This window comes from Pleurodeles waltl, chromosome 8, assembly GCF_031143425.1.
Source record: "Pleurodeles waltl isolate 20211129_DDA chromosome 8, aPleWal1.hap1.20221129, whole genome shotgun sequence".
NCBI lineage: Eukaryota > Metazoa > Chordata > Amphibia > Caudata > Salamandridae > Pleurodeles > Pleurodeles waltl.
This window is the reverse complement of record NC_090447.1, coordinates 1,352,381,300-1,352,407,535: the sequence shown is the minus strand read 5'-3', so window position 1 is coordinate 1,352,407,535 and position 26,236 is coordinate 1,352,381,300. Positions and strand designations below refer to the sequence as shown.

The 26,236-nt window shown below is 44.5% G+C and overlaps 1 protein-coding gene across 2 annotated transcripts in view; it reads left to right on the top strand.

Annotated features, from left to right (window-relative positions):
- DYNC2H1 (dynein cytoplasmic 2 heavy chain 1) overlaps positions 1-26,236 on the top strand; it is a 1,541,159-nt gene that overhangs the window by 383,272 nt on the left and 1,131,651 nt on the right. For both annotated transcript variants that reach the window (XM_069202358.1, XM_069202357.1), the window contains exons 32-34: positions 7,321-7,526; positions 23,701-23,883; positions 25,275-25,457. In XM_069202358.1, the coding sequence (XP_069058459.1) occupies positions 7,321-7,526; positions 23,701-23,883; positions 25,275-25,457 (572 nt within the window). The remainder of the gene's footprint in view (positions 1-7,320; positions 7,527-23,700; positions 23,884-25,274; positions 25,458-26,236) is intronic.

The following is a 26,236-nucleotide window of genomic DNA, read 5'->3' as shown; positions in this document are numbered from 1 at the left end:
CCGTCAATGCATAGCAGATCACGAATGGTGTCTCAACTCGGAGGTGGCACAGGGACTCTTTCAGCAGTGGGGAGAGCATTGGTTAGACCTGTTCACCTCCGAAGAGAATGTTCAATGTCTGCAGTATTGCTCTTTGGAGTTTCCAAGGCGACTATCGCTCGGAGATGCTTTACGTCTCAAGTGGATTTCAGGCCTCCTGTACTCCTTTCTGTCCATACCACTTGTGCCCAGAGTTCTCAAGAAGATCAGGAACAACTGGGCCCAAGTCATCCTTGTTGCTCCGGACTGAGCACAGAGAGTCTGGTATCCCGAGCTTCTGAAAATGAGCATTGATCCCCGATCAGGCTGCTCCTTCGGCAGGATCTTCTGTCGCAGCAAGGGAGGGTCCTCCACCCAAACCTGTCTACTGTCCGCCTCCTTGCGTGGAGATTGAATGGCAATAGTTGATAGCTTTTGACGTTCCTCCTAAAGTTTGTAAAGTTATCTTGGTGGCCATGCGGCCCTCCACCAAAACAATATACACCTGCCATTGGCAAAAATGTGTATCATATTGTACAGAAAAGTCTACCAACCTTCTTTCTGCCGCTCTTTCTGATATTCTCTTCAGTCTTGCCCTTGCTCAGCAGGGCTCTGGGCACTCTTAGGGGTTCTCTCTCTGCTCTGTCTGCAGCTGCCTGACCAACCCTCTTTAAGTTACCTATTGTACATAGGTTTCTCAAAGAGCTTATAGATATGTTTCCTCCTTCGCCCTTTTTTATGCCTCAGTGAGACCTGAATTTGGTTCTCACTTACCCTTACCGCATGTGTGCTCCTTTTGAACTGCTGCACAATTGTCCACGCCAGCTGCTTACCATCAAGCCAGCTGCATTAGAGGCATTAACATCTGTTTGGAGGGTGAGTGAGCTGCAGGCTTTATCATCTGAGACTCCCTATCTGACTGCATACCTGGACAAGCTGGTCCTTCGCACTAGGCCTCTTTCTTCCCAAAAGTGGTGATTCCCTATGCATTTTGGACAATCTGTAACACTGCCCACTGTTTATGCTCCTCCACATCCCTCTAAAGAAGAGCGTTTCCATCGTCTGGACCCAAAAAGAGCATTGTCGTTCTACCTTAACCGCACAAGAGTTCCAGGTGTATGAGCAACTCTTTGTGGGGTACGTGGAAGCTAAAAAAAAAAGGTAAAATGGTTAAAAAACAAACCATTTCGTGCTGGGTGGTTCTCTGTATCAAGGTCTGCTACACCCTGGACAAAAACAGCCTCCCAAGGGCTTAGAAGCCCATTCCACCAGATGAAAAGCTGCAACCTCGGTGTTGAGTCGTGGAGTCCCAGTCCTGAACATCTGTAAGGCATCAACGTGGGCATCCCTGCACACGTTTGCCAAACATTACTGTCTGGACAGTCAGGCCCACAGAGACAAACATTTCGCCCATTCGGCCCTGCAGGACTTCTTAGTCTAGTTAAGTTTGTCTGCACCCCTCCGCTAGGATCATATGGCTTGGGTATCTATTAAAAGGTAAGGAATCTGCAGCTAGAAGTCTCTATCAGATGAGAAAGTTCCTTCTTACCTTCAGTAATGCATTATCTTTGACATTCAGTAATGCTGCCACGCAAAACAAAACGGAGCCACCCGATGGTGCGCAGGTGTACTGCTCACCCAAAAGTTTCCGGATCCAGTCTGACGCATGGGAAATTCAAAAGTAAGGAATCTGCAGCTAGATATTGTCTGTACCAGATAATGAATTACCGAAGGTAAATAACTTGTTCAACAAAGCCGGTCCCATAGCTAAGTCCTATTGGCTCTGCCAGTGCTTGTTACATGGTGAAACTAGTTTGTCTCGATTGGTTTGCTAGTTGTCTCAGGAATCCAGTTTTTCTCCTAGAGAACATTGAGGCTCAATCGTACACATGAATTTATTAGGTTCTGGTTGTCCAAGTATTTTCTAATGTGGAACTCTACTATGGTACAGTTCCTGTTCAGGTATGTGGTTTCGGGCACCATCTCTTGCTGGGGTTTTAAGTGTTTTTCAGCAACTGCTATATAAGTGGGGTTTCTCCTGAACCCAGGGACCAGGCCTGCTACTGTCCAAACATAGGTCCTGATTTAGATATCCTATGGGATATATTTTTTGGCCATCTGTAACCGTTGTGAGGGAGAAAACTGCCTGCCGAAATCTAATTCAGAGCCACAGTCATGCGATGGTTAAATCAAATTCATTGTTTAAAGCAGATAAATCAATTCCTTACCCGATTGATCATGTATGCCATCAGTCCACAGGCCTTGAGAGCTGACTCTGGAAATCCATAATTGTCAGCTCATCCTACTCCTCTCCTTTTCTAAGACCAAAAATATGTTATGTGCTGTGGCTTATCTAATATCAGGTCTGAGGAAATGGGATGCATTACTTGGATCCTGGAGTACTTTAATGGATTTCACTTCAGGGCCATTCTGTTCTCAAAGGTACTTTCTATGGGTGTCAGTGCTGTACCCCTAAAAGCTCTCTGTATCTGGCCGACAGAATAAACTGATATTGCTAAGAATATAGACTTAAATGACTCCTTTAAGACTGCATTCAGCCATCCTTCAAGCAACCTCGGGGGAGTCAACAACACGCACAAAAACTACTGCGTCCCCTCAAAAAATGCTTTTATTTGAGTATAACTCATAAATTACACAACTTTATATAGAAAGTGGAGCCACAGAAATATATAAAAACATCATTTTTATTGCATCATATATATTTTGTTATGTGTCTCATAATATTGTAAAAATGCACAATATACAAAAGAACAATATAATTGACTGAAATATAATACAACTCTTTGTTCACCACTCATCTACCTTGGGTATCTCACACAACCTAACTCAATAATACAGTCAACATTCATTTCATCATTCACAATCAAAATAATTCAACCAAAAAATAAAAAATAATGTTCTAATACACTTAACAAAGAACTGTCTACACAGTTACTGAAACACATAGATTAGATTTCAATAACATGATATAACATAGAAATCTCAATCAGTTAATAATACATATTGTTGTCAAATCAACATTAGGCACCGTCCAAGCCAAAAATCTATTTACATAAATTCTTCTGTGGTAAAGTCAATAACCACTGTACAATATCCTGAAAGATTATCAAAATTGTGACTTGCAGTCCAGTGTTCTGCGCCGATGCGCATTTTGGTGGGATACTGCATGAACCTTCCCCAGGGTGTAACCGTTAAAAACAATAGGTACAGGACCCTAGAGCTGTTTCTCAACATTAATCCATAACTAGTGTCCTTCCACCACTATTGCACGAGATGTAGAATAATGTTCTCAAGATACTACGCTCTTACTTCAAATGCATATGAACGCATTCTCAAAAAAGGCTCTTCTTGGGTAACATAAACATAGGCGTCTAAGTTAGGTGTAGAGGCTGTGGGTATCAGCACAGGAAATGCTAATTAGCATAAGGGCACAAGCCAAAATCCCTAGGAATCGCACTGTAAAGAGACCATAACCTCGGGGGAGTCGTACATGTTTCTACTTTTGATGCATGTCTACACGTTCCTTTTGGTCTGACTGTGAAGGCAAAAAGAGAGAAACCAGGACGAACACTGAGGATCTCTCATCCTAGAGTTAAATTTGTTCAGTTTTTACTTTGCAGCTGTAGGAAGCTGGCTCTGTATACACTGTACCAAAGTAAGGTATAGTGTGCACGTAGTCCAGTGGATCCCCAGAGGTTTTACAGAGGCCAAAGTAGATAATACTAATGCTTTCTTTTGTGGTAGTGTGGGCAAGCAATTAGGCTTATCAGAGGGTAGTGCTAAGCATTTGTTGTACACACACAGTCAAGAAATGAGGCACACACTGAATGACTAACTCCAGTCCAATGATGATGTAAAAAACTGTATATGCTTTGTTACTTTTATTCTATAACCAAAAGGATCTTTGTTGCAGGTAGATACAGTTTCAACAATGTATCACTTTCAAGTATCAAATGCATCTGGGTTGTAAATCGACAGTGAATATATGTTTAGTTAAGCAATACATTTTCAACAACAAAAGTAGTGCAAAAATCATTGAAGGCAATGCAGTCCTAGGGGAGAAAAAGCACAAGCACAGATTACAGATAAGTACTCAACTTACTGTCCCAGTCTTTGGGGGTTTAGGTGTCCACAGGGCAAGGTTCAAGGGGACCCCAAGAATGCACCACCAGTAACTCAGGGCTGGCCGGGTGCAGAGCTCAAAGGTAGTGTTGTGCACCCAATGGAAACCAATAGAGAAAAGGGAGCATTTAGAAAGAAACGATTTGCAGGTAAGTACCCGTGGCTTCAGAGCACAGGTCCTGGGGGTTTAGATCAGTGCCACCGGTCAGCACCAAACATACCCTCTCAGAGGCACGGGGAGGCAGGGTGCAGGGAGTGTCGGACGCCCAGTCCCAGTGCAATTCAATGAGGATCTCCGGTTTCACAAAAGAAAGAGGCTGCAGGTTTGGCCCAGGGAGTTGGATGAAGTGAACCAATGGCTAGGCACATAAGTTGAGATGCCACTGGATGTCAGTGGACTATCGGCTGGGTTCTCCAAGGCCAGGGGGTTGGACTATCGGCTGGGTTCTCCAAGGTCAGAGGGCTGTGGGTGAAGGGGTACCTTTTGACGTCTGGAAATCTTCACCAGAGCCAGTTGCAGTCAGGGGGGTCCTCTGGATTACGGCTGCAGGCGTCATCGTGTTGGCAAGGAGAGGTCAACCCACGGTGGATTCAAGGTTGTAATTGCCAGGGAACCTTCTCTAGACCAGTGGGCCACCTGGACTTGGGTTTTGGGCGTTGTGTGCAGAGTCGGTAGGACTTGCGGTTCCAGAGGGCACTGGAGTCCTTGTTGGAGGTTTCTTTGTGGACAGGGCAGCTGTCCTCGGGAGTTCTTGGTCTTTAGGGAATGAAGTCAGTCCTCTGAGGGTTTGGAGAGGTCACTGTGCCTGCATGATGAGTTGTCTTTTGTAGTAGGATTCTTGAAGCTGCACACAGGCAGGTAGGGCTGGGGCCAAGTCATTTGTCGCCTGGAGTCTTCACTGCTTGTGTGGATCTTCAGTCCTTCTTCTTTAGGTTGCCAGGAATCTGAAGAGCAAGGTTTAGGGCTGCCCTTATATACTAAAATTAGGGGTGTTACAGAGGTCAGAGAGCAGTAGCCAGTGGCTACTGACCCTGAGGGTGACTACACCCTTCTGGTGCCCGCTCCCTTTGGGGAGGGTGGCACATTCCTAACCCTATTAGCTATCATCATCCAAAGCTAAGATGGAGGATTCTGAAGAGAGGGATTCACCTCAACACTGCGCGCCCTAGGGAAGGTCTCAGCTGGGGTGGACACTCCTTCTATTGTTGACTAATTTTCACGCCAGACCTACCCCCGAAAAGTGGGGTTTGGTCTGGGGAGTGAGCACCACCACTGGTTGGAATGCTCTGGGTCAGTATAACAAAGGGAAGGAGCCTTTGAGGCTCTCTGCCAAGTGATGCTATTCCTGCGAGGTGGAGGTGTAAAGCACCCCACCCAGAGCAGGCTTTGTCCCTGACTCCTGAGAGCACAAAAGCTCTCACCTCATGGGGTCAGAAACTTGTCTGGTGGTGGCAGGCTTGCAGAGACCAGTCATCCAAACATTAGAGAGTTGGTCAAATTTCAGGGGGCATCTTGAAAATGCCCTCTGTCAGCATTTTTCAATAAATCCAACATTGGCATCAGTGTGGGTTTATTGAGCTGAGAAGTTTGATACCAAAGTCTTAGCATTCAGTAAAGCTAACTTGGAACTGTGGAGTTCGTAGTGACAAACTCACTGCCCATGTACTCAATATGGCTTCACTGCACTTACAATGTCTAAGAATGGGCTTAGACACTGTAGGGTCACATTGCTCATGCAGCCATGCCCTCACCTATGGTATAGTGCACCCTGCCTAAGGGCTGTAAGGCCTGCTAGAGGGGTAAATTTACTATGCCACAGACAGTGTTTTGTAGGTATGGCACCCATGGAGGGGTGCCATACAGACATTACCTTTTTCTCTACACCAACACACACAATCTGCAGTGGCAGTGTGCATGTGTTTGGTAAGAGGTCCCTTAGGGTGACAAAATACATGCTGTAGCCCTTAGAGACCCTTTCTGGCCACCAGGCCCTTGGTACCACTGGTACCTTTTACAACAGACTTAGCTGTGTGCCAGAGGTGTACCAGATGTGGAAGCAATGGCACAGCTTAGGGAAAGAACACATGTGCAGGAGCCTGGTTAGCAGGATCCCAGCACGCACTCAGTCAAGTTAGCATTAGATGCCACGCAATAGGTGGGGGTGACCAAGCCACAAGGGGCACTTTCCTACAGTAGCTATTTTCTCAGATGAGTCCTGAGCGAGTGCCATTTTTTGACTGTTTGGCTACTGATGCAGGACACAGATTCTAATGTCTTTATCTTCCCAGTTAGTGCCAGTTGTCAAAACCAAAGACTCCATTCTTCACTAGACATCTCTCATTTTCTGAATAGATCATGCAATATGCCCTTTTTTTTAAAAGCAGAAGTAGTTCTTGGTCGGCATGTTGCATGTGAGTCTCAGCCTCTTTTGAAGAAATTCACCTAACAACAGTGGCAAGCTCCCTCTCTCACATCACCTAGGTAGGAAACATGATTGCTTCCCCTGGTACAATTTCATTCTGAAATACCTGCATTGGAACCGGGTAACCCTGACAGATATGGAAGAGAACTGGTGAGCTCTGCGCTCCTGCTGATAGGCATTGTCCAGCACATGGTTGCTCTGTGGAAGGTGCAAGTAAGTATTCTAAAAAAGAACATATGTCTTCAACATCAGTAGTTTTGCTTTTCCTGTCACCTAGTCGCAGACTTTATTCTTAGACTTCTCTAAAATAACACAGCTGCTGCGCCTTTCCAGGAAGATCTTGCCTGGAAATCAAGAAAACCAGTTGTATTGGAAAACTTCAAAACATACATATTGATAGTGCAAAACATCCCTTCTTTTACAAAACATCTCTTCATTTCATGTTTGAAGTGGGGGTCGGGGGTTAGAGTGTTAACCACATTGTTTGACTCTCTATTTTCTTTTACAGAAGACATACTTTCCCTGCTGCCTGTGGCGAGTGTTCAAAAGAGTGTTAAGATAAAACAGGCTTGTGTTTTAGACCAGTGGTGCAGCATGCCATTTTGTGTGTTTCTTACTATAAATATAGCACACTTAAAATGTCTGTAAACCTACCTGGACGTATGTACTACAGATGACTGAATTACAATATGATTGAATTGCAATAGACTTCACTGTGATCATTTTAATTATGCAGATGCTGGAGTGCTGGAACTTAAACTCAAAGCACTTATTCTTGACATTATTCATAATATTGATATTGTGAAGCAACTAAATCAAGCACAAATTCATACGACTGAAGACTGGGCTTGGAAGAAACAACTCCGCTTCTATATGAAAGACGATGGAAAATGTTACATTCAGATGGTGGATGCTGAGCTCCTTTATACTTACGAGTATCAGGTATTTCACTTGAATGCTTGCATACTTCTGTTTTTCAAGAATGGTAAATGATAGTCTCTTGTATGTGATTATGCAGTTTCTTCTTTGCCGAGCTGAGTGCTGTATAAAAGCACACTAAGAATACTTAAAGTACAGAAAAAAGTAGATAAAAATCACATGACAGTACTAATAACAATGACCAAAAAGAGATTCATAAATAATATGTGCAACACGCGTAAGCGTATATAACAATGATGCAAATATATATTTAAACGTATATAAATATGAAGAAAAGAAAAAGTACATTACAAGTTTTACAGTAACCCTTCTGGAGGGAAATACAGGTCAGGTTTAAATAGATGCAGCCCACAAACATTTTGTCCCTTTCCTTACAATCTGGGCTAGACTGGGAACCCAAAGGAGCTCTGGCAATTTTGTCAGACCATCCCCTGCTGCAAAACTGGCCCCCAGCCTCTCAGGGAAACGCCGAATGCCTGCTACGGCTAGTCCGGCTGTGCTTACAATGTACTATTACACTATTAGCTTTGTCGGATATTAATTGGTGTCTTCTTGTGGGTGGTATTGGGCTATCATCAAATATTGAAAGGTTTGCTATCATTTGGTTCTTTTTCACACTTCATGTATCAGAAGTGCTCTCTTTTAAACTTGTGCCACAAATTTGCAGTATTTTTTAACATCTTTATTTATTTAGTCCACAGAAAACAATCAAACACAAATGATTATGGACAATACATCGAATCATCACATAGGCCCTCATTATAACATTGGCGGTAAACCGGCCTACTGCCTCGGCGACGGCCGCCAAAAGACAGTTGCCGCGGCTACCAGCCGTCTGCCATAATATGACCACAGCCGAATTTCCGCCACATGATGGACGGAAATCCGGCTGTGGCCATACTGGCTAATGGCGGTAAGGTTGTGCTACTACCACCAGCAGCCCCACGCCAGTAGAGCGCCACCAGCCATATTATGAGAAATAATACGGCCTGGTGGTGTTCTGCTGCTGGAGTACCGACTGGATCCAGGTAAGTTGGGTCTCTGACAGGGGTGAGGGGTGTTGTGTGTGGGGGTGTGTGAATGTATGTGTGTGTGTGAATGCGGGTGTGTGTTGAGTGTTGAATGCTTGTGTGCATGTACGGACGTGTGAGTGCGTGCATTTTGCGAAATGTGAATGCGTGTCTGCGTGTATGTTTGGAAGTGTGTGCATGCATGTATGTATGTGTGAATGAGTGTATGCGTCTGTGTGTGTGAAGGGAGAGCGTGGATTTAGGGGGATGTTTTTTTTTGGAGAGGTAGGGAGTGCGGTGGGGGGTGGGGGGCTGTATCTCAAGAGGTGGGGGGGAGACACCTATCAGTGACAGGGAAGCAATTCCCTGTCACTGATATGGCTTACCGCCATGGTTTTCATGGTGTTAGGAATGCCACGAAAACCATGGCGGTAGGCGGGGTCATAATCCCGCAGACGACACAGTGACGGCCGGCGGGCTGGGGATGGATATCTCCAGCCCAGCCGCTGTTACCGGACCCGCCAATGTCATAATGTGGCTGTAAGTAACCCCATCCTGTTGACGGTACTACTGCCACATTATCGCTGACCGCCGAGGTCGTAATGACTCCCGTAATCATTTGCAGCTGTAAGCTGTACAAATTGCAATGGTTGAAAGTACATTGCAAATCCGTATGTGAGCATAGTTAATCTTGGCATATTTGTAGTTGTTGTATTTCAAAATCGCATAAGAATATTGTGCTGACAGATAAAGGGAGAGATCAGACAAGCAAAAGCCAGCAGTCCAACCCGCCCCCAAAACAAAGAAACCTACCCCCACCTAAAGAGTAAACAGCCTCGTTTAAAGATGTTTACGAAACTTTGAGTGAGCCTCCAACCTGTGAATATGTTCCAGAAGGGAATTCCACAGCCTTCTGGCCACCACAGAGAAGGCCTGTTCCCCCACCTGGCTTTCTTAGCCCGTGGATTCACTACCATATAGCTACCAGCTGATCTCAAATGTTGCCTGGGCATGTACCAGTTCACAGCAACCTTCAGGTAACCCAAACTCTGTGAATGAAGTGCTTTGTGCATCAAACAGAGGGCCTTAAAGGACACACGTTTCTTTATGGCAGCCAGTGCAGATGGCACAGGACTTCTGAGATAGAGGAATGTTTGAGATATCCCAGGACTAGGTGACCGGCCTCATTCTGGATGATTTGTAGTTTATTTAAAGAGAGCTGATTAGTGTTCAGATATAGGATGTTACAGTAGTCCAGCTGAGATGAAATGAGAGGTAAGACCACAGAAACCCTAAGCTCTTTAGACAGCAAAGGTAAAATTTTCCTAAAAATTCGAATCATCCAGAAGATGGTGCTGACCGTTCTATTCACTTGGGTGTCAAATGTCAAGGTGTTATCGAACATTACACCTAGGGTTTTAGCTGCTGCTAAAGGTACCGATAGCGCACCGCAGGTCTGAGGCCACCAACGTTCGTTCCAAATAGAATATCCCTTCCGAATACCGTAATCTCAGTATTTTCCTATTCAATTTCAACCAGTTCACCTTCATCCAGCCGCTAACCTCCTGCATACAAGCACTAAACCTGACAGCCACCTTATCCCAGTCATTCAAGGTAGAGGTGATGGTCTGGGTGTCGTCCACATAGGATGACTCTTGGAAACCAAAAGTTAATACAAGTTTCGCTAAGGGTGGCAGTTATAGATTGAATGGGGTCCGGCTCAGAACCTTGGGGGACTCAACACGGGCCCTGAAGTCACCACAGCTCACAGTAATCAACCTTTCATCCAGGAAAGGTTCCAGCAGCTTCAGTGCCATATCCTTCAAACCCACCTGACGCAGCCTTTGCAATATTTGAGCTGGAGAGATGGTATAAAAGGCTGTTGATAAATCTGGCAGGACCAGGATAGCACCACCTCCCCGATCCACTTGTCTGCAGATAAAGTCCACTTTAGGGATGAGTGCTGATTCAGTGCTATGATCCTTCCTGAACCCATTCTGTGAGGGGTGCAGGAGATCCTCATCAAGGAGAAATGTAGCTAAATCCTGGTTAATATGCTTCTCCAAGATCTTAGCTGGAGCGGGTAGCAGCAAAATAGGGCGTAGATTTTTTTCACATCACTGGGGTCAGCCTTGAGTTTATTTTTCAACAGAATCACCACTGTTTCCTTCCAGACCAGTGGAAAACTCCAGTCTCTAGCACCTCTTTATAGGTCTTTTCCAAGGCCTCTGCTACAGGATCTGGGACTGCCTGCACTAGGCGGACACTAGATGGACAGCGATCATCCGGTGAGCCATAGGTAATGCTCAAAAGCAGGGTCTTAATCTTAGAGGTGGGGGAAATCTGTTGAAGCTTGTGGGCACATGATGTACCAAAGCTGCCACTCCTCCCCCTGACCTTGGGGGTTGGAGGGGGCAGAGTCCAGCAGGTCCTCCAAAGGAGCAGGGAACTCAGCGTGGATCTTCAAGATTTTCTCTTTAAAGTAATGGGCAATTTTAACACAGAAATCCTGAGAGTCCACTACATCTTGGTGCCACCGGGGAGACATAAGGGAGCGGACTGTGTTAAAAAGCTCCTTCGGAACATTTAGGGAAGATCCAATTTTTTGGGCAAAAAAGCCTGATTTAGCCTCTCTAATTTCAGTTGTATATGTGTCTCTCTCTGCCTGTTCTGGGGTCAATTTCCACTTCCTCTCTTCCCTCCTGCACTGCAGTTGGAGCTCCTTCAGCTCCCCTGAGTAGCATGGGGCAGAGGGTTTCCTCTTAACTTTTGCATTATTTTTTGTCCTGGGGACTACCTCCTCCACCGGCACCCTAATCCAGTTATTTAAACTTTTCTCCAGTGACCCATGTTCTAACATGCTCCCCTTCTTACATTTTTCTAGGGCCGTGCTAAACTCCTCTTTTTTAAATGTTACCCCAACTTCTTCTGCTCTTCTGAGGTCCTTGGCTATATACCATTGGCTGAATCCTCTGAACCTTAAAGGAAACCAGCATATGGTCTGACCATCCTAGCTGGGAGCACTACAAGGTGATAGGGACCTCTGAGTCCTCCTTGGCCCAAGGTTCCTTTATAAACAAACAATCCAGGTGGGTTGAAACAATCAACTCACTGATTTCCAAACTATGCTTAATAAGGGACCGGGCATTGATTAATGCACACTGAAGGGAACCCATCGCTTCGTGCTTTGCCCTGGTCCTCCTAGGATGTGCTTTTTTAATGGGCGGAGGTACTGCCTTTCTTAAACCACCCACCTTCTCATTACACTTTCCACAATGCCACCTCTGTAGGAAAGGAGCATATTTCTGACACAGTTGTAGTAACCTGAGTTCTGGTTGTAGGACCCCCCTCTTTTTTTGTCTGGTATCAATATGTTTTGACTATAGTACACTAGGATCCTACCAACCAGGACCCCAATGCCTGTGCTCTCTCCTCTAAATTTGGTTACAAGTGCCATACTGGTGCACCCGTGTAAGTCCCTAGTATATGGTACTTAGGTACCCAGGGCATTGGTACACCTGGGGTCGTCCATGGGCTGCTGCATGTATTGTAACACCCCTGGGAGCCCATGCAAACTGTCTGCAGGCCTGCCATTGCAGCCTTCATGAAATAGTGCATGCACCCTTTCACCACAGATATAAGGCTTCCCTTATTTTGCGGTCACTGCACTTAGACACTATAAGTCACCGCTCTGATAGGCCCTTCAGCCCAAGGGCACGGTGCATGTTCCAAACTGTGAGGGTACCTGTGCATGTGCAGGGTACCCCTACAAACGCCAGACTCCATTCCCTGGGCTTTGTAAGTGCGGGTAAGCCATCTTAAGCTATGTAGTGGACACTGGTCAGTACGAGTAGTCCAGCTATATAATGGTTTCTCCGAACCTAGGTATGTTTGGTATCAAACATGTCAGAATCATGCAACAACAGCAATTCCAGTATTAGTTTCATGATACCATGTACTCTGGGGGTTCCTTATAATTACTATTATTATAATTATTATTAATTTATATAATCCTATTTCCTGTAATTGTAAGTTTTAATAATAAAATTACAATAATAAAAATGATGAAAAGATTTCCATTTACATCAAGGTATGTGGGAGTGGAGTGGTAACTCACAAAAGACAAAGAGTTATGACTTGCCATCACATATTTTCAATTTCTAGGCATCCATACCTTGCCAATAAGTCATTTTAGAGCCCATCCCCCAAGTGGTACCTATAACATGGTTGGGTCAAGGCCTAACATTACTGTGGCAAAATCCGCCATATTCTCACATATAGGTGCCACTATTTTGCCCCAGAATTTCTATTATGCTAGCATGGGACCAACACATTTGCCCTTTGTTGCCTAATTGCCCACAGCTTTAACAGCAACAGTCAGAAAAACTATAGAAAGAATTCAAATGAACGAGGGTGAAATACCATTGTGTCAAAGCTTTATTTGCGTTCTACCTGTGCTGGGCAAAGGTGGAGGACTTGGCAACATGTGCTCATATTTTTACACAGATCTCTCCAGGGATAGGGTATTGTAGGTCTGTATTACAACAGTTTGTGTATGTTGTTTTTCTGTCTGGAGATGAGTGATGTGTGTATATAATAACAATGCCCCTTTTTCGTGCTCTTCATGAAGCAAAGATTCAAGGGGAGGTCACTCCCTATTGGCTCTGGTTTGTATTTGACTGTCTCTTGTCAAATGCATCAGTTGGGTTTATCTAAACCTGTTGTCAGACCACAGATAAAGTGATCAAAGCAAAAAATTTAATAGCAGGAACCATCTTCAAACAGATCACCCAATCTCATTTTCCAACCTTCCATCTATGGAACTCTGCATTGGTAGTCCCCAGAGGCAAGTTAGGATTAAAGGTGATCAGAGTCCAATGAAATAACATAGCGTTTTTTCCGTGGAAGAATGTTGCAGTAATCAAACAACACTGTGACTAACATTAGTGTTTGATCTGCTCAGGATCTGGGTTTACAAGACAAACACAACAAGTAAGGTAACAGGATGGAATTATAACATTGTTCAACTGCCACCCATGGTAACGTTATTGGAACATGCCAGTCTCAGGCAGCTGTCGCTAAGTTGCATCGTTTTGAAGTTCCCACCCCTACCACCAGCTTACTTTCCATATAATACTGACTGAGGACCGCTACAAACCCAATATTCAAATTAAAAGATAAGTGTCTGTTTTGGATTTGGATGATTGTGATCTTTGAGAATATGGGTGGGGTTGTTTGTTGTAGAGAAATTGATGGATACATTTCATTTTGATGTTAGTCAACCGGCCCAACCAAGTAATCTCCAATTTCCCCTAACTGAATAAGCCTTTGTACAGGACTTGAAATAGGGGTGTGTAGACGGGTCTCTTCGACCGCGTCTCTCACTGCACGGAGCTGGCAGCCATTGCCCCTCCTCCCGAAGCGACGAGCGCGTTCCCATGGCGACATGGGAACGCTGGGAGATGCATCGGACCCGGACTTCCGGGTCCGACCTAGAAAAGAAACGACGGACTCTCCAGCGGACGTGGAATGCCGGGAACGAGAAGACGCGGAGAAGACGAAGGAGGAGACGCCGATCACAGAGGGACGACCGCGGGACCCAAAAGAGGAGCAGGATACCGAAGCCGAGAAGAGCGCTAGAACGGACTCAAAGAACACCCGAAACAACGCTGAGGAGCCCCGCCACGACCCTGGAGGGTCGTGGCTTCACAAGGTACGGTCCTTTATAGGAGTTCCGAAAATACAGCATAAAACAGGGAAACAAGGAAGGGAAACCGGGAACAGGGAGAAGGCCAGGGAGGGGAGCGAGGGAAAGGGCACGGGGTGCACTATATCAGCACAGGGTCTATGACACAGAGAAGAGAGAGGACCACTTAAGAAATTGCACGTGTGACCCAACCCTTGCACCATCGGACACTCCCAGCCTTAATTTTCCCCATAACCCGGTATACTTTTCCCTTGCATGTAACTAATACCAGAACCCATGAGAAACCCAGTTGACTTACCTGTCCTATTATTTCTTTTTCCTTTTCCTGTATCCTCGGGGCAAGACGCGCGGTCAACCACCATACCTAAAAAGAAACAGACAAGAAAAGAAGAGACAGCTGAAACAGGACGGAGAAGGCGCCAACAATCCGTACTTTAGTGAACTCATTCCCATTTAATATTTTTTTTTATTTTTGTTTTTCCTCACATCCAACGGCCTAAAACTAACATAAATAAACCCTTCTTGCCGTATCAACGTAGTTGCATCCTCTGTACCTAAAGTAGCCTACCACAGGGTGGTATACTATATTGGTAAATATATTTTGCTTCACTTGTCAAGTGGACTTGTCAAAGTGTTTCTTTGCTTGCAATCCCACCGTCCAAGATTATTTTGTATAGTTGACTTTAAACCCAAAAACCTTTTAAAATGTTTCTAATTCTTACAGCAATGCTGAAATTGAGGATTCGGGTTCTGTGAAGAAGCAGAAGATGTTGTCTACAGAAAGTGCAATATCATGTTCTCTCTGTCCACATACAAAGCCCTTGCTAATTATGGTTGTTGTCTTTCTTTTAGACTTAGGGCTTCATTGACAGCATAAATGTCAATGGGGAGAGAGGACAAACCTGTCCCTGACCTCTAGTTAACGCTAATGTTGGGGAAAATACACCATTCTCTTTAGTTGCACTGAAGGGCTCCTAAAACTGATCATGATATATTTGCTTAAGTTTGGGCCTATTCCCGTTTTAATGAGAACTTTCTGTATACATTTCCAGTCTACTCTGTTGGGGGACTTCTACATACCTAACAAGAGATGGACAATTCCATTTCCAAATCAGCAATGTTAATCAAATTACATGCTGATCTAGTGTTCTCGGTTGTGTGTCTCTTTTTAGTAAATCCTGATTGTTCGGTCAATATAAGAAGGGCCTTACTTCCCACGAGCATGCCAGAAGAATACACCAGTACACAATTCAATAAGACAATTGGTCTATTAAATCCATAGCTTGTGAGATCTTGGTCTTCTTTCAATATCAGTGTGATGATAGATTCTGTCATTTGTTTAGCCCTCCCTCTCAACAATAAAGTGTTGAAAACTGCTGTTAAGTGCTGAGTCAACAAGTCTTCATACACCTTATAAAAGGACACAAATAGATTGTCTGGCCCAGTGGTATTATTATTTTTCAAGTTTTTGATTGCTAATTTGACTTTGTTATTTCTGATGGGCTCATAAAATCTAGGTCGCCCCTGCTCATAAAAATTAAGTTTTCAGAATAACAGTCTTATAAGTCTCCATTAAGATTGTGAGCTGTAAAGCATAGTATATAAAGAGTGGAAGTGTTATTAGATAGATGTTCATGCTGTATGAACTCTAAAGTATAGAGTAAAAGTGAGTAATGGTTGGTGGTGTATTATCAAATCTAGATGTAAGAAGTCTGGGTCATGGTCCATCCTCATGCTGTTAGATCTCTAAAGTTTAGAGTAAAAGTGAGTAGTGGGCAGCAGTCTGTGAGGTATTATCAAATCTATATGTAATAAGACTGAAGTGTGGCCCAATGGTACTTTAATACTGATTTGGAAATCTGTTTGTTGAAGTCTTGATGCAAAATCTATTAAATAGTAATCAACTCTAGTAAAGGTTCCATGCACACTAGAAAAAACATATAGTGTCTCTTCCCTTTATGTTGAGCCCTCCAAAATGTCAAACAGTGAGAGATCTTCCACAGCTTGCTTGAGAGAGAGAGAGGGGAGCGTGTGCTGAGATGAGTTTAAAGTGGCATTAAATTCTCCACCTACTATTATCCACCCACTGCACTTGTGAGCAAGCCATTGAAAAGAGTTCTCTATGAAATGTCTTTTTGCTTTCGTTTGAATCATAAACTGAGAGCAGTGTCGGAGCTGTGTGGCTTGTTGTACAATTACGGCCTAGCATTGTATTGTCGTCAACTTTTCTTAGCAGGGCAACGGGGAGTCCCTTTCATTTCAGTGTAGCACCTCCCTTAGCTTTATTGTAGGATGCTGCATGGAACTGAATGGGGGGGGTACCAGTGTGATATTAATTTGAAGGCGTCCTTAGTTGGCAGATACGTTTCTTGAAGGTCGTGTATATCTATCTCCCTATAATGCACTCATTATGCAGCTTTTCCCCCTTGATGGGTAAATCAAGACCCTGGACATTAAGAGTAGACATCAGTGAGGGATTCATCTTGCAATCTTCCCAGTTGTTTGCCTTATTTGTAGTGTGATAGCTAGGTGACTACATGGATACATTCTTCCATTGAGCTGAAAAGTATAGTTGATGAACTCCAGTCAAAGGAGAGCATGTGATACATTTACCATGGAGCTTTGGCATAATATGACAATGTCAGCTTATCTCTGTGGACAATTAAGAACATGAAACCACAGAAAATTAAATGTCAAACTGCTCAATAAACCATTTGTAAGAAATTGGAAGTATTAATTAAGGGGTGTGATGACCCATCTCGAGCAATAGCCACTATCCTTTTCAGGGTGAACCAGTAAAATCACTAAATTACCCTGCACTCTTCTCCCTAGTAGCTTTGGCACTGAGGAGACAGGCTTAACTAAAAGACAATGTGTAAAGTATTTCTGCACTATCGAAACAGTAATAAAGTCAAAACGCAACGCAAGAAAACTCCCATACCGAGTTAGAAAGATTGAGTACATTTTAATAAATTGACACCAAAAATCAAATAAGGGAAACCAACTATATGAATTTGTAAAGTATAAGGTTCAAAAGAGTGCCAAAAAGCATAATGGGCCAACTCTGGTCAACTAGTGGCTGTAAATCTGAATCTAGCTGTGTTTTGAGGCTAACCACTATGGAGCAGGGCTCTGCGGACATTTTATTACTCCAGTATTAGAACTGTCATAGATTAATCTGATTGAATCATTACCCATCTTCAGGATGGGAGTCCCCTGGTACTTTATAATAGCAATGTAATGTTAACTGTAGTGCATGAGGGCCTTAGGCCTCTCACGTTAGTAGCATATCCGTGTCAATTTAAAAAAGAAACCAAACATATGTTTTAGCCACTCAGGCTGCTTTGCCCTCCAGAACACTCCTGTGAGAAGCTCCAGTCCCTCAGATTTTCTACCGCACGTCGTGCTAGGGAGTCTCCACTGACCTCTGCTCAGTCACACCATTTCAGGATAATTTTCTGAGAATATCTTTCCACAGTATCTTACTTCTAACAGTTATAATCTCCTAAACCATATATTGGTTTGGTGAATAACTGATTTTTGGCTTCTTCCCCCATGTCAGACAAAGAGAGTAAGAGTCTCTTCAGAGCCTGCGAGACCTGTGGCAAGAAAATACTTAATTTTGAAGATCCACATAAAAACTGCATATATTGCCTTTACCCTGACCATTCAGTGAAGGACTGTAAGGTATGCAGAACATTTTCTAATAAGACTCTCAAGGAGCGAGAGGGCAGGCTACTCATTTGAAAAGTTAAAATAAAGACAAGATCCTGTTTCTGGATCTGACGGTGAGAAATCTTCCAGGTCCTCAAGTAAGACTCAAAAAAGGGACAGATCACCGCACTCTCGAACTTCTAGTGAGCAGCCCAAAAAGGTATTAAAAAAGACCACTGACAAGTCTTATAAACATCACAGTCCTTCTGGCTCCGACAATGAGGGGCCATTCGATGTTGCTTATAGCCCGTTGAGTTACATCTGAAGTGCCAAGAAGTGGACAATGACAATCAGTACGGGTCTAACGTGCATGATCCACAAGCCTTTTATACATCTCATGAGCAGTACTTATATCAAAAGTAGTTGGTCCCTGTTCCTGGATCCCTCATATCTGATTTGCAGTTGATGCTGGTAGATTATCGGAAGCGATTTCTGCTTGCTACTACTGTTCCTCAGCAGGCACCTATACCACAAAGGTCACCAGTACCACCACCTTTCACACCAGCTCAAACAGAGTTATCTCTACCCGAGATGCCCACACATACACCTCAGACAGCCCTGTTAACAGGATCCATCAACCTCTGATGATGATAGAGGATGGTGAGTTGCCAGATGCCACTACGGAGTGGGATGATTAACAAATACTCACACCGCCATCTCCATCTTCTGTTCCGGTGGATTCACTACCAGGTGACATTGGTGATTTTCATAACCTATTAGAGAGAGAGCTGCAAAACGATTTGACCTACCTATGGCGACAAAGCAGATAGACTGCTTTCTCTATGACTTTAAGGAGCCCTACCAGAAAAGTGTTAGATCCATGCCCATCATCAACTATTTATGGGATTAAGGCCTAAAGGTGATGAGGAATCCTGCAACCGTTACTGTTGTCCTGCCTGTCCTAGACCAAAAATATAAAGCACCAGAGGACATCCCAGACCAGACTCAGTGATTACTCAGGTGGCCCACCGCAGGTCCAAAAACCCTTCCGCACCAATCTCTGCACCCCCAGATAAAGAGGGTAGGAAACTCGATAACATCGGAAAGCGTTTTTCCTCTATGGTTTCTCTTACGATCAGGGCATCAATTTTCTTGGCTATTATAGGTGGTACAACAGGCAGTTATGGGCGGACATCGCTCCTTACTTGGACCAGCTGCCAGAGGATGCCAAGGTAGAGGCAAAGAAGGTACTCCAGGAAAGAACCTCCGCAGAGGTTATTGACTGTGCAATGGACATTGTTACCACTGCTTTACTACAGCTGGCAGGAGCTGTTGTTTTTAGAAGGCAGGGTTGGCTTTGTGCAACTTCATTCAGACCTGAGGTGCAAAACAAGATTCTCAATCGACCTTTTGATGTCGAAGCCCTTTCTGGTAAGCACATTGACGATGCCCTGCAAGCTGTAAAGACCGACACGGACACAGACAAATCTCTTGGAACCCTTTAATTTTCGGGAGGCCAGATTTGGGGCGAGGGAAGGTTCCATCATACAGAGGTAGTTTCCAACATTATAGATATCCAACTTTCTCCTCTGCTTATCAGTCCCTTCATCCTACATACCCACAGAGACAACCTCTGCATACCACTTATAGCAGGGCCACGCAAAAAAACAGAGCAGGACGGCAAGGAAAGGATACAGGCCGTAGACAGTGACTTTATGTGGACGTCAGCTACTGATTTTCCCTCAAATCCAAAAATAGGAGAAAGTATTTCCCATTATTTTCACTGATGTCTAGACCACTTCAGACCAATGGGTGCTAAACCTTATCCAATTTGGCCATACCCGGAGTTTCTGCAAATTCCACCAGCAAGACCTCTTCTACCTCACACTCAAAAGCACCTACATCTCCTCAATAAAAGAAGTTTTTACAATGCTCAAGAAGGGAGCAATAGAAAAAGTTCCTGTTTCAGACAGAAAAGTGGTTTTTACTCACGTTTCTTTCTCATCTGAAAGGAATGGCGCCCAATCTTGGATTTAAGGGATCTGAACACGTATCTCAAGAAGCAGTCCTTCCATATGATTACTGTAACCGATATTCTCTCGCTTCTAAATTCAGGAGATTATATGTCTACTCTCGGTCTCCAGGACACATACTTCCACATCCCGATCTATCTGTCCTGAAGAAAGTACCTCAGGTTCAGGGTAGCCAGAAATCACTTCCAATTCAAAGTTCTCCCATTTGGCCTCAAATCAGCCCCCAGGATTTTTACCAAATGTTTATCTTTCCTGAGAAAACAAAAGCATCAGGTATTTCCGTATTTGAAAGACTGGCTGATCAAGGCAATGTCCAAGGCACAGGTACAGAGCTCAACAGTGGCCTGTATGCAGCTATTTGGGGAACGTGGGTCTCACTTTCAATGACAGGAAGTCAACCTTCCAATCCTCAAAAAAGATGACCTTTCTGGGTGCAGTCCTGGACACTGTACTCAACAAAGTTTCTCCTACAAGTGCAAGACAGCAAAAAGCTAATCACCTTAGCCAAATTGATCCAAAGAAGAAAATCTCGTTCTGTTCGCCTATTCAAATCCCTTTTAGGGATGATGTCTTCCCCTCATTCTATCCTACTGTCTCCAGATGCAACCCCTTCAAGAACAACAGGATAGTCGGTGGACACTGTCGGAAAATACCCTCTTTTGGCATGGTTACCCCCACTTTGTGCCTGCTGTCAGTGTGTTTTTTTACTGTGTTCACTGGGATCCTGCTAGCCAGGACCCCAGTGACTGTGCTCTTTCCCATTTTAAATTTGGTTGTTCCTGACTTTGTAGACTCCACAATTGGCATACTGGTGCCCCCATGTAAGTCCCTAGTATATGGTACTTGGGTACCCAGGGCACTGGGGCACCAGGGGTTCCCCATGGGCTGCAGCATGTATTATGCCACCCATGGGAACCCATGGAAAATGTGTCTGCAGGCCTGCCATTGCAACCTGCTTGAAAAGGTGCATGCACCCTTTCTCTACAGGTCATTGCACCAGGTCACCGTAAGTCACCCCTGTGGCAAGCCCTCCTAGCCCAGAGGGCAGGGTGCAAGTACCTGTGTGTGAGGGCACCCCTGCATGAGCAGAGGTGACCCTACAAACTCCAGCTCAATTTTCCTGGTCATGTAAGTGCAGGGAAGCCATTTTACTCGTGTACTGGACACAGATCACCACCTGTGCCCAGCTACATAATGGTATCTCCGAACCTGGGCATGCTTGGTATCAAACATGTCGGAATCATAACCCAATACCGTTGCCAGTATTGGTTCTATGATTCTGTGCACTCTGGAGGCTCCTTAGAGGACCCCCAGCTTTGCTCTTATCAGTTTGCAGGTTTTTCCTGGGCAGCCTGTGCTGCTGCCATCCTACAGACAGGTTTCTGCCCTCCTGCTGCTTGACCAGCTCAAGCACAGGAAGGCAGAACAAAGGATTTCCTTTGGGAGTGGGATGGAACACCCTCTCCCTTTGGAAATAGGTGTTACATGGCTTGGGAGGGGTAGCCTCCCCAAGCCACCGGTATGCTTTGAAGGGCACATTTGGCGCCCTCCTTGCATAAACCCGTTTGCACCAGTCCAGGGACCCCTAGTCCCTGCTCTGGCGCAAAACTGGACAATGGAAAGGGGAGTGACCACTCCCTTGTCCATCACCACCCAGGGGTGGTGCCCAGAGCCCCTCCAGGTTGCCACTTGATTCTGCCATCTTGAATCCAAGGTGGGCAGAGGCCCCTGGGAGCATCTGAGTGGCCAGGATAGGCAGCTGACGTCACAGCCCCCTCCCAAAGGTGGTCACCCTGCTAGGTGACCAATCCCCCTTCCTGGGCTATTTAGGGTCTCCCTGTTGGGTGGCTCCTCAGATTCGACGTGCAAGATTCCAGCAGGACTCCTCTGCATCGTTTACTTCATCTTCTGGCCACTGGAACTGCAACTGGACCCTCCACGAACTGACAATCTGCATCTCCAGCGATGACTCCACTCGGCAACATTGTTTCTTTGGCTCCGTCCAGCAACTGCAAAATTTCCCTGGCTGTGTATCCTCTGAGGGCAACGAGTCTTCAGCCTGCACAAGAAGCAAGAAGGAATCTCCCTTGTGTGGCCATTACACAGCGATGACCCCAGACACCTGGCATGATATAGAGGCAAAGCCACATCTATGGGAGCGCTGAGCAGGAACAATTTTATTGACTATTAAGGCACAAAGCGCAGCTCTCAGCAAGGGCGTATGCTGGTTGGTCCCTGCTGTTGTAACACTCCCTAGATTTGCAGTATTTCTAAAGAAATGTCTGATATAAAACCACCAAAATCATGTTCAACTAATTTTTATGGTAGTGATTTCTTCATACATTCTTGCTTAGAAACCAGTTTTGGAATGCCATTTTCAAAGATTAAAATGTGATTGGTTTGTTCTCCCTGACAGATTGGGCCTTCGTTCAGCCTTACAGGTGGGTTTACATTAGTTAAATGTCACTATGAATTTGAAAATTATATGGACTTGATCCTATCCCCTCGAGCACGTGCACTTTATGTTAGGTTCAGGCTGGGATCGTTACCATTACGCACTTTTACTTGTAGATGGGCCTTACAGAACCTCCAACAGGACCTATGCCCAATGGGCTGCGGGTCACCAGAATGCATTGCACATGTGCTATTTCACTGTCCCGCATATGTTAAACAGCGGATCCAATGGATCATACCTCTTTGCAGATCTATGGGCATTAATAACCGGCTTTCATCTCTTAGGATTTGCAAAACAAATACCAATGGCATTGTGGTATGTGCGCTGGCTAGATTTTTTGATGCAATATGGCATGTAAGAGCAAAGCGCTTAGAGGCACCCCATGAATAAGTGTATGACTGTAGGCAATAATGGAAATGTTATCTCTATAGGGAATAATTGATATCAATGCTAATACTGCTATATTGTTCTTTATTTATTTTTGCTTTCTTAGTCTGTTGGGTAAAGGTTTTTATATTACTGCTCTTATATTGATGGACTTTTTATTCTGATCATGTTTTACTAAATTTTGTATTTTATTGCTCTTTTTGAATATTTTATAGACCGTGTTTTATATCAGTGTTGTTTATGGTTCTTACTTATTTTTATATGTGTACTGTAGGATGAGCTTTTATGGTATGTCTATTACCGAAATAAAGCTAATGAATGAATGAATGATTGGTTTGTTTTCAGTAATGCTTCTCTCTTACACATTTTCAAGCTCTTTAAATATTCTTCCATCTTTATCTTGCACAGAGGACTTGTGAGTCATTTGTTACAGTTGTGTGACAGGTCATAAGAAGTGCCATACAATACTGTGATCATGTAGTGTATTATATTCCTCTGGTGTCACAAACTGTATTTAACATAAATGTATCACAATCTTTTTTTCCATATATCCATAGTAGTACATTTTGATGTTTCATTACCTTACGACAGTAACAATATATGTGGCACTAGATGGATCAACTATATTAACTCATTTTATTACTATTTTTCTGTTCTAAACCAGTTCCTTAATTTATTTTTTATTTTTAGTATGTAGGCTAAGGTATAGAGCATACCCTGTTATGAAGTAATATTACATACTAGACTTCCTATGTTGTCCTATGTGAGTTAGAGACTCCTGGTGTGGAAGCAGGAACACCTAGCTGTGATTAAGTGACTCCTGATGTGGTGCTTACGATGTAGTGGCTTCTGATATATAATTGTCGATGTAGTAGTACTGCACCAGTACAATTTTATGTTTACTTTAATTTCTTCTGCTCTGTTTCTGCAGGGTAATGCTCCCAAACTAGTCTACACACCATTGACAGACAAATGCTACCTTACTCTTACTCAAGCCATGAAAATGGGCCTTGGAGGAAATCCCTATGGCCCAGCTGGAACTGGAAAAACAGAATCTGTGAAGGCCTTGGGTGGCCTTCTTGGAAGACAAGTTTTGGTATTCAACTGTGATGAGGTAAAGTATTGTAAACTACAGAGCTGATTAAATTCATGGCAGACGGCCCATGGTTCTGCCTTGGGGAAGGAGTAAATGAATTCATCCCAATGGTGTTGAGGCCGCCCACCTAACTTATAAGTGACCTCCAAGCAGGCGGGTGTTTATAAAAGCTTTGCAATGATCCGCCGTGACTGCAGTTCCTGCCAATGTATATTACTCTGTGCTACCTAGCTGCAGCAGCAGGACGCAGCCCTGTAGCAGAGTAATCCTTTTTTCCTTTTCAAAAAGAGAATCCCGAAACTGGATTTGCTTTTTGAAAAGAAAGATCAAAATGCCCCCACCTCCCCCGGGGAGTTTTCTTCCATGGCGGGGGGGACCAGTATAACGATTTTACTGTTCTTTATGGCCAAATTTTACCTGATGTTAAGAAACAGTAAAAAACAAAATAACTACATGCCACTCATCTAAATTGGGCGGACAGACATCTGGGGGGTCATTCTGACTCCCGCCGGCTGCGGTAACCTCAGGGCCGGCGGGAGCCGCCAGAATACCGCTGTGCGGTCATAAGACCGCCGCGGGTATTCTGGGTTTCCCGCTGGGCTGGCGGGCGACCGCCAGAAGGCCGCCCGCCAGCCCAGCGGGAAACACCCTTCCACAAGGATGCCGGCTCCGAATGGAGCCGGCGGAGTGGAAGGGGTGCGACGGGTGCAGTTGCACCCGTCGCGATTTTCAGTGTCTGCATGGCAGACACTGAAAATCTTGGTGGGGCCCTGTTACGGGGGCCCCTGCAGTGCCCATGCCATTGGCATGGGCACTGCAGGGGCCCCCAGGGGCCCCACGACACCCCATACCGCCATCCTGTTCCTGCCGGCCAAAACCGCCAGAACAGGATGGCGGTATGGGGGTCGGAATCCCCATGGCGGCGCAGCAAGCTGCGCCACCATGGAGGATTCCCCAGGGCAGCGGAAAACCGGCGGTACACCACCGGTTTTCCGTTTCTGACCGCGGCTGTACCGCCGCGGTCAGAATGCCCTTGGGGGCACCGCCAGCCTGTTGGCGGTGCTCCCGCGGTCCCCGGCGGAATGACCGCCATGGCCTTTTCTCTGACAGCCTTTACTCTCCAGGCCTATTGCCAAACTGAAGATCCACCTGCTTTTAAATCGGGTGGGCGGACCTTCATATTGGCGGTATATCTGAACAAGAAAAATAGGAGGTTTTATTAAAAGATTTAACATTAAGACTTTTTCAATACAATGCTTTTCATTTTCAAAATTATAAATGCTTTATTTAGTTGTGTTGCCTGTTTTTCGGGAGACACTGTTTAATTAATTAACCAGATGGCAACTTTTACATTACTTTAATTTAGGCTTTATAGAATGTGTAGTTAAATATTTTCCCTCTCTTTTAAGGGTATTGATGTGAAATCAATGGGCCGAATTTTCGTTGGATTGGTGAAGTGTGGTGCGTGGGGTTGCTTTGACGAGTTCAACAGATTAGAAGAAGCAGTGCTGTCTGCTGTATCCATGCAAATCCAGACGATTCAGGATGCCTTGAAAAACCATGACGCTGAATGTGAACTACTTGGAAAGAGGGTAGAGCACAATACACCTTTTTTACACTTACAGTAAAATATCGAATTGAAGATGAAAGCACTGTTTTAGAGCGCTCTAAGGACTGGAAAGTTACATTTTTAATTTATTTTCTTAGATTTTGCTTTTATTATTACCATTAGCTCTCTTTTGTAGCTTCTCTGAAACCTGCCATTTTCTTCACATCCCACAAGTTTCGAAGGACCTCTGTCGCAGGTGGCTAGCACACAGACAGTAATGCCCAGCAATGGGCCCTGGTGGCAGTCACTGCGAACAAGCAGATCGGTCTCTGTATGTGACTGTGAGGAACGTAAAATGTTTAAATCTGAAAACAATACAAGAACTATGAAAAAGTTTGTAATGCCTCATTAACCTCAGAACATGCAGGTATGACAGACACAGCTAGGCACTGGGTACCTTTGGAATTTAAAGTTATTTTCTTCTGTGTATAATAGTGTTGATTATGTTATTAGTTAATGTTTGTCACATTTGAAGGTACATGCTGGATAGGTGACTATATGAGGCAGCCGCTTATGTATACCTTTTCCGTCTTCAGTTGTAGACGCTCAAGACAGAAAAGGGTGTTCTCTTGCCTCTGACGGACCTTACACATAGCAGTATTTTCCTGAGATGAAATAACCGCCTGGTAAATCTGGGCAACTTCAAATTAGCTCTTAAATAGGCTCTTCGTTTCAGGAGGGAAACGTGGCAGATAAAAATTGGCTGACAGTTATTAAATGGTGTCATTGTCTATAAAATGAAACTGGCTGTCGAGCTGCAGA